Here is a 9,656-nt window from a genome sequence, read left to right as displayed (position 1 = left end):
GGGGGGGGGGGGTTGTCAGCATCTCTTCAGTTCACACTTCCTTTGAGGAAATTAGTGACAGTGAAGGAAGGTCATTTGAGCGTAATAACAGAGATAAGTGGTTAAAAAAATGCATAACAGAAGGCTGGTGGTTATTGTATATTTATTATGATTGACAAACAACTGGATAAAGTTATTAAGAGAGTTGTTCTGGCTTCTTGTGTGCCCCTTAAGTTTGACCTCAGCTTTCCTCCAAAACTGCAAAGTCAATGTCTCGTACTTCATCAAGGGGGAGGCCGCTCACTTTCATAAATCAGCATGGGGGGGTAGTCAACATGCACTCAAAAATAGTCAAAGCTTTGACTTTTAGAGTTATAGCACTTTCATATTTTTCTTTATTGCCAGGATAAGCCAAAAGGCTAGTTTTTGTGTGTGTGTGTGTGTGTGTGTGTACCTGGAGCACTGCTTACTGCTACGGGTCCTGTACCTGGAGCACCACTTACTGCTACGGGTACTGTACGTGTTAATAGCACCGACTGGATGTGTTAGGTGTCGACCTGGAGCCCGCTTACTGCTAGGGGCCTGTACCTGGAGCATGCTTACTGCTAAGGTACTGGACCTGTGAGCTCCGCTTACCGCTACGGGTCCTGTACCTGGAGTCCGTTACTGCTAACGGCCTGGAGTTACCTGGACTCTGCTTACCGCTTACGGGTACTGTACCTGGGCTCGCTTACCGCTAGGGTCCGTACCTGGAGACCGTTACTGCTTCGGTACGTACTTGGAGCTCGCTTACCGCTAGGGTACTGTGCCTGGAGCTCTGCTTACTGCTACGGGTCCTGTACCTGGAGCACCGCTTACTGCTTCGGGTACTGTACCTGGAGCTCCGCTTACCGCTACGGGTCCTGTACCTGGAGCTCTGCTTACCGCTACAGGTTCTGTACCTGGAGCACTGCTTACTGCTACGGGTCCTGTACCTGGAGCTCTGCTTACTGCTACGGGTACTGTACCTGGAGCTCTGCTTACCGCTACGGGTCCTGTACCTGGAGCTCTGCTTACTGCTACGGGTACTGTACCTGGAGCACCGCTTACTGCTACGGGTCCTGTACCTGGAGCTCTGCTTACCGCTACGGGTACTGTACCTGGAGCACCGCTTACTGCTACGGGTACTGTACCTGGAGCTCCGCTTACCGCTACGGGTCCTGTACCTGGAGCACCGCTTACTGCTACGGGTCCTGTACCTGGAGCACTGCTTACTGCTACCCGCCATGGACCCAAACTTTAACACATTGTCATTTCCAAAGACAAAGAAAATCTGAGTATTTAAAAAAATCCTTTTATATTTTTAAAAATAATCACTAAAAATGAATTTAAAAACAATGAAAAACAAAGCTGTTACTTAACCAGTCGTTGCTCTTTAGCCCCACGGTGGGAACGTGCAACATCCCAGGTATCTGACGCAATACTGATACGAGGAGAAACCCAGTAAACAAACGCAGCTAATACACCTAGGATGAATAAATAAACAGGAAAATCCACCCTAAATCTGGGACACAGCACATGTTATTGTGTTAATCAGAAGCACTTTCTGGTTATTCTAATAAGACTGCTGGATTATAGTATATCTGATATACGTAATATCAAAATGAAATGCTATGTGCCCACAGAGTCCCTCATGGGGACTGATATGATGACCTCATCAATTCAAGTGGTGATTTCCATCTTGTCATAGATGTTGATATTTTAGCTTTATTGACTAAAAGGCTGTGAATGTCCTTAAATAAATCATGCTTTTGGGTGGATTTTCCTTTTAATACAGACTTACATAATAAGTCAATACTTGCCCAATCTATCCCTTGGATCTTTGCCTTGATCGTTTGGTCTCTCACTGCTGGTGATTACATTTGTCCACAAACAAACCACAGGACATGGCTCCTGAGCAGCATGAAAACATCCCAAGAAGGCAAGAGCAATAAATAAACAGGGGCTTTTAGCAACGTGGAAACAAGTGTCACTAGAACTGAACTTGAATAATTTATATTTGAATTTGGATTGATCAAACAGGAATCATATCAATCTGAATTGTTTAATTTGAAGAATTCCATTGCACCTGTAAACATACCCAATAGTAATATAACAGAGTACTGAAAAACCCCGGGGCACACTTCGACATCATCAAAGGTCCGTAATGAATTAAATAATAAAAGATATAGCTTTGCGTCGAGTTCAAGTTCAAGCTCACATTTGGCAGTAGCAGTTGGGTTGGGCCTGGGTACTGGGTCGGTTTTAGGCCTGTGTAAAACTTATGTAGAATCACTTCTGATTACTGATAAATTTGAAATAAAGTTTTGGTTACAGTCTTCCCAATGCAGTATTGAGCAGTTCCTCTCAACCCCCAAGTCAATCTTGATCATAATTCCAGATTTTAGAGATACAGTGCTACTAGAAGTAGAGCAGTGTAAAATAGGATTACGTGAGATTATCCTTGATAACTTGATCAAATTACAGGTTAGTCTTTAGTTTAAAACTCTACTTCCACCGGACATGACCATTTGATACCATTAGACTCTGATTCACTCAAGGTTGCTTTAACTGGACATCTCATTCAGTCACTTGCTAAGGAATGTGTGATCTTAATAATTGAATAAGTTCCCAGACCTTCATTTTCCCAATAGGAAATTCATTATAAAGTGGAAAGAACACAACATCTCAGTGACTGTGTGGCCACAGGTAAAAACACATGTTTAGCTTTTTGTCAGGAGGAATCTTTAAAGGGCATATTCACAAATCAACCCTCAGGTCAAAAGCCTGTTACAAGTGTCCTCACTTTACCTCCACCAGAGCCTGAGCCTGGAGTTACTATGCAAACAGAGTCCTCAGTGCACCCTGGGTAATATTCCGCTCAGGTCTATAGGGGCCTAACTGTCATACGTACATTAAACATCATGCAGGTGGCGTTGTGTCATACCACTGGAAACCCTGCGTACAGAGCTCACTTCTACTAAGCTGACTCAAGAGAAAAGTACACATGACTCCCAGTGGCAGTTCATGGGGTATACTGTAGGTCCACATCTGCCTGACATAAAGGATAAGTCAATGAGTAACTGTGGGGGACTATCAGCTCCACCTAACTCTTTCTGTATTTCTCAACATGGCTATGTTCAGAAAATGGTGGCGTTCACCGACTTTCGCACGCAGAAACTCGAGTGAAGATCATTACCACATCTGATAAGTCCATCATCATTTAATCCTCCGTGTTCTCCTTGGCAACTAGCAACTGCATGGTGCGCGATCATGGAAGACTTGTATTATGTTGAAGCGCCAGTGGTTTTGTCATTACTTAGAATTCCTTATGGGAGAGGCAGACACTACGCTAATGGCTCTATAGCCCTGTTCACACAGGATTAGTATTTCCTTTTCATCTTGGAATCATGACTGTACAATATGGTGTGCCATTCATAATCTGTAAAAATAGTGGACGTAGCATCAGTGACGTCAGCCATTGGTGTGTGGACTGACGTTTTAAAGCCTTGATTTTGGCGATACGGGCGTCACCATCTTGGTTTTGCAACTGGATGTGACTATGTTGGATGCGAGGGTGGAGCTGGGGGGATGAAGTTGTTCCAAATGTTCTGATTGACTGATGAAGTGAAAACACACAGTGAGAGGGTCAAAGTTTAAGAAGAAAAAATGGACAACACCCAACAACATGCTCACAGCTACTTTAATGTCCACAGTGTCATGGATACGCATTGCGTAGCCTCTGTGATGATTGACAGCTCAGTGGGTAGCCACGCCCCTAAATTATCCCTGCTTTATTGTCTATTTTTAAATAAATGGGACCATAATGTACTATTGAAGAACACTTGAAAGTGGTGATTGAAGTTATTAACTCAGGAAAAAGTTTCTTGAGGTAATAAGTCAAGTGAAAAGTCGGGTTATTTCCCCCATAGACTTCTATAGAAACACACTTCTTTTTGTAACCAGTGGGGTCCCCCCCCCGCTGGAAATGAGACAGAGCGCAGGATTAAGGCACTTCTGCATTGGCTTTGCTTTTCTGAAACTGAAGCTTCATCCATTATTTACTTTCATGGCAATCCATTTAACAGTTGTAGAGATATTTCAGCCTGGACCACTGGCTGACTGACTGACAATAACGTATCACCAGGCCGAGTCCACAAGCCCCCCGGGTTACTAATTTTGATTTGTAAACAAATCTACCTCCATAAACCATTTTATATGGTTACAAAACCCAAACATTTAAGATAATACCATAGTAAGTGACCAAAGAAGGAAGATGGTGGCTTTCTAAGTAACAAGAAATGGTACAGAAATGTAAAAACTAGGTTTGAGGTTATTTAGAAACAGTGTCACCATTTAATATTTCATCCATCAGAGTGCACTGGCAATTCTACACTATAAAATGTACCACTATTTTATCTTGTCCAGAATTCTTAAAAACATTAAAAATCTAATGGTGCGTATCCAGATTCTTTGTTAATGATAAAGAAAACACCATTGGTCAATATATCTTTACCGATTATCAATATGAGTATTGGGGTCAGAAAGCCAGTATAGGCCAGGCTAAAGTCTGATTGTTTTTATAACTGATTCAGGATCCTTGCAGTCTCATACTCTAAGATAAGTCTTTTCTTTTTGAAGAAAGGTTTGTAATCAGGGTCACAATCAAGCGAGTCCTCAATGTCACTACTAGAAGAATGACTGGAGTAAAGAGTGTTTGGATCAAAAGAGGAATCTGCATCTTCTTCCTCATCATTGTCATCATGGTCTACTTGTACCACAGGATCTACATTTCTGGTGGAGGACCTTCGTTTTGTCCCTCTGTAACACTGCGGCGTGCTCAGTCTGTTGAGAGTCACATAGGGCTGTAGCAGCTTGGACTGCAGCAGCACAGCCTGACTTGGCAGGGATAGCCTCAGCTGTGCTCTTAGGACCCTGCTGGACTCAGAGCTGACAGTCGGGCAATTGGAGTTGGAGGTAGATTTCTGAGAGACAACTTGGCCAGATAATTCAGTTGATAAGGGGGTTTGTTTAGCAGTACAGACTGTCGATAGAGTCCCTGATTGAGCAGCAGAGGCAGAACCTTCTGGAAACTCATAGACATTGAAGTCACGTAGGGGCGAACTCGTCCTAAAGGTAGCTACGTGCTGCTCAGCTAAAGGGTTCTGACTAAATCCGTCCAGAGCCTGTGAATGTCTGGTGGTAGTACAAGCCCGTTGAAACTTTCTTGAAAATTTGGAACAAACCCGTCGAGTTGGTGGTTGACAGCTGGTTGATGTAGATGCATCGTGAGATAAAGGAGCCGTTTGCACCTTGTACGCTGTGTTCAGGGAATTTGTTGGGGCCACAGTGTCTGGTTGGTCAAACATGAAGTCTCTCATCGTTCCTCGAGGTATGGTATTGTTCCTTGAGGCATAGCGGTGTGGAGAAGTTAGTGCCAGAGGCCTTTCGTGACTAGACATTGCGAAGTGATTTGGAGCTGCTTGATGGGGTTTAAAGGTAGGGTAGATCTTTCCGACAGAGGCAATGTCCACCAGCCGGACTACTGGCGACAACAGGACGGGCAGCGGAGTGTCTCTGGATGAAGAGGGCTGTGGTAGAAGTTCCGTTTGAGATGCATCCCTTGCTGATCCACGCATCTGCTCATCTTCAGGTTTACCTTGATTAGATACCTGAGCTGAGGTCTGTGAAGGTGGATGCTGTTGGTCAGGGGGGCATGGAAGGAGGTCAGAGGGCGTGAGTTCTTGTGATGAAGTGGTAGACGAGGACAACTGAAACAGTAGGGGAGAGGAAGAACCATTGTCCTGAAGCCGCAGCTCTTCGGAGCACTCGGCGGGACACTCCTGCAGGATGCTCTTCACCCACCGCTGGTGTTTAGAGCAGAAGTGGGGGGAGGAGGAAGCCTCCTGACCACCTTCATTGCTCCTTCGACTGATTTCCTCCTTTTCCTTGTCCTGTTCCTTGACTACCTCACCACCCTCTTCTGTTTGGTGATGGCTGCTAACATCTGAAACATTGTCCTTCTCCAAGAAAAGAGGGTTGTTGTTGGAGACAAGTTGGTCAGCTGTCTCTCCTCCCCAGAAAACCTCTGGCTGTAACTGTGGGGGGGCCTGGGCTTCCGCTGACTGGAGGAGAGCCTTGGAGGAGCTGCCATACCGAGCAGACATTCTCATTCCATTCGTTCCATTGGCTGAGGACTGAGAAATCCTGCCCAGGTGACAGGAAGCAACATCTAAAAGGAACAAAAAGGTTATGCATTTTAATTAACATATGCAGAGCTGCAAAGATTAATCAATTCATTGATTAGTTGTCAATTATTAAATTAATCGTCAACAAGTTTGAGTCATTTTTTCAGATTTTTTCTGATGCCACCTTCTTAATTGTGAATGTTTTCTAGTTTCTTCACTCCTCTATGACAGTAAACTGATTATCTTTGAGAGAAGTACTAACTTGGTACTCTAATTTAATTTCTGTTTGCGCACATGTTTTATATCAAGCATTTTGCTCGATGTTCATATTTTTCAGGGATTATCCGGACAATAATGCCCTCTGAGATGTCCTTATATCGGAAAACAGTGGATGAGAAGCCTTGTCCATTACTCTCAGACATCAGGACACATCATGTCTTGGAATTACAGTGCGTCCTTTTTAAAGTAATCGGTATGCAATTGAATGAAACTGATTGAAACTGCCATTAGAAACATAAAAAAACTGCAAAGAGATATTTTTTGTCTCTATCCATATATGTAGTGAGCTTGCATGTTATTAGTATGTCTTACCACAGTGCAGCAGCTTCTTTAGAGTTGCTGCTATGTTCGTGGAGTCTGAGGAAATGACTTCTAACAACAGCTTCTCCTCCTCAGTCGCAGGGTTTTCTTGCTTCAGTATCTAGTTCAAAAAATGCAATCAATGAGAAATTCATATCACGATATCAGAGGTAATTCTAGTGTTGTCATTTTTACGGCCCTTTGTTTTGGTGAGAAACACTGAATGTAAAAATAACACTACAAGAAAACGCGCCAGGGTACTTTAAATGTATAGTAACCAATACACTTTTTGTCAAAGTCAGTGAATATCTCCTCATAGTCACCTAGCTTTGTTTTGGACAACACTTTTAAAAGAAGACACACCCAACAGCAAGCCCAGATTAACGCACACACACACCACCATATGGAACACACACCTTATCTATGTAGGTCTCTCGTGGTAACACCGTCTCCAGCTGGTGTAGGTAGTGCAGCAGTCTGTCCTCTACTTTCTGGGCATAATGTTCACCATACTGCTCCTCCATCTGATCCTGAAACACAGCAAGCACTCAACATGTCACCTGGACACAACCCTCGCGCCGACTTTCTGTAATAGCCATACAGTTCAGTACTTTGAGTTTAATTACACATTCCAAAATCCAGAAAATCTCAAGGCTCAGTGTTATTAAGAAGCATAACTTGTGTTACATCATTTTTTGCAATAAGAACTTGTCTAATTTAGATAAAAAGAAGAAGTTTTATTATCCGTCACATACAATCGTATAGTACAATGTAGTCAGCAGTGCTTGTCAAAGTCCGGACCATGTCCAGATCCGGACCGTGTCCAGATCCAGACCGTGTCCAGATCCAGACCGTGTCCAGATCCGGACCATGTCCAGATCCGGACCGTGTCCAGATCCAGACCGTGTCCAGATCCAGACCGTGTCCAGATCCGGATCAAACAGCAAGTCAATCCGGACCCGCCCCATTACTTGTGTTATAGATGCAATAACTTATTAAGTGTAACGTTTTTTTTGTTTTGAAATAAATTTGCTATTGTTAATACATTGTTAGTAATATTTACTATACACAAAAAAATCACCAAAAACCTTGAAAAGGGAGAAAACATGTAAAAATGGTGATGAAAACGCTGCAAAACACAAAAAACTTTCAAATAAGGTGGGAAAATGCCAGAAAAGAAATTAGAAAAATGTTTAAGATGGAAAAATTACTAATTATCCTTTTACTCTAGAAGCTAAGAATACTTGTGTACTTTTACTACATGAAGCTCAAAAATGGGCTCAAAGGTTTTTTGTTGTTGCCAATTGTCCCCACCTTTGACCTGGAATAAAAATCAGATGTGGACTTTTGAGTGGGTTTTGGGACGGGGGTGAGTCCAGATCAGACATTTAGGGGGGGCCCCCCTAATGAGAATGTCAACACGGATCCATGCATTAGTGTTAACCCCCCCCCCCCCCCCCCCCCCCCCCCCCCCCCCCCGCTAGATCAGTAATATTTCATTGGATACAGTGAATATGTATTTATTATTATAACAGAGGATACATGCAAAATATTGAACATATGAAAAAACTATGAAAGTCCCTTTATGGACTACCAGTATCAAATGAAATGATAAGGAGGTGTAAACAATGAATAAATAAAAAATGAAACTTTCCTTGACGTGGTTCCAGGTGCGTAGCCTCGGCGACAGCGACACAGGATGTGAAACCTGTTTCTTTGACCCTGTAACTGTTTACCCTCGGTCACTAACAGACGGTTGGCACACTAACTTCAAACACTAAAATGGGCTGAGCCCCCCTAAAAAGGGTCTGGTTTGAGAAGCGCCCTAAGCATTAGGAGCAGTGGACACCCATTTACAGAGTCTTGCTCTAAGACCCTCTGACACGTGGCCGTTCACTGCACACAATAAATGAAACAGGCATGGTGTGGGCTTCCAAAAACATGTTGGTATCCACAATGTTGCTCTCCATTTGTCCGTTTACTGCAGAGCTGCAACGATTAGTCGCTAGAAATGACTCATGGATATCAACGGCAAACACCGCCGACGGGATGAGCAGGTGCTACGAAACATGCACACTGCATACGCTCGTATTTAACCCCCACAGTCGTTAGCATGTTGGTGTAGGTCTCGTTACTCGTGCAAAAATGGTAGAAAATGCTGTTTTTATGTCCTGCCCTTTTCTGTTTTATATCATATTCAACTTCATATCTTTGAGTTTTGGACCAACAAAACAAGACATTTAAAGACATCACCTTGGTCTTTGAGAAACTTGGATGGACGTTTTTCATATAATTACCAGCTAAATGAATCGATAATAAGAATAATTGTTACTTGCAGCCCAGTAAACTTGAATCCGTGCCAGAGGATTCTAATTCCACTCCAGCACCCTCTTAACGTTTAGAGTTTACAGAGTTATAGAGGTTATCAGATGTGGTTGGCCATAAATGCAAAGCCTTCATTCCTTCTCATTAAATCCCTTTTTGAGTCGGGACTACTGCCCGGCCTACATTTAAAAGGTATAAAATGTGGATCAGCAGTGCACCCTGCTGGAGAGCAAAGGGGGCTCAGAGAGAAACCACACTGGGAGACTACATGTTAGGGATAATGTAGAGCAGGGGGTTGTTCTAGCAAATACTAAAACATTTCCCTGAGTCTTCTGATTCTGATTTTTATTGCCACACAACAGACTTTTCTCAAACTGAATGAACTAAAACTATACTATAAATTAAATAATTAAAATGGACTCATGAATCATTTCAGTTTAAACACTGGCACTCCAGAAGATGGTGCTATGCCTACACATCCTGGCTACTACAGGTCTTTAATTTCAGACTCTTCAGTGGTTATATCGTCCTGTATATATAATATATATATATATATATCGTCCTGTA

General features: G+C 42.9%; 1 protein-coding gene across 1 annotated transcript in view; it reads right to left on the bottom strand.

Moving 5' to 3' along the window:
* Positions 1 to 3,683: 3,683 nt before the first annotated feature.
* The window catches only part of LOC116693383 (uncharacterized), an 8,866-nt gene continuing 2,893 nt past the window's right edge, over positions 3,684 to 9,656 (bottom strand). Inside the window, exons 5-7 of the mRNA XM_032522314.1 lie at positions 7,181 to 7,294; positions 6,777 to 6,885; positions 3,684 to 6,229 (exon numbers count right to left, since the gene is read on the bottom strand). Coding sequence (XP_032378205.1) covers positions 4,578 to 6,229; positions 6,777 to 6,885; positions 7,181 to 7,294 — 1,875 coding nt within the window. The 3' untranslated portion in view covers positions 3,684 to 4,577. The remainder of the gene's footprint in view (positions 6,230 to 6,776; positions 6,886 to 7,180; positions 7,295 to 9,656) is intronic.

This window comes from Etheostoma spectabile, chromosome 8, assembly GCF_008692095.1.
Source record: "Etheostoma spectabile isolate EspeVRDwgs_2016 chromosome 8, UIUC_Espe_1.0, whole genome shotgun sequence".
Taxonomy (NCBI): Eukaryota; Metazoa; Chordata; class Actinopteri; order Perciformes; family Percidae; genus Etheostoma; species Etheostoma spectabile.
The sequence above is the reverse complement of the archived record's forward strand: the minus strand, read 5'-3'. Positions and strand labels throughout refer to the sequence as shown.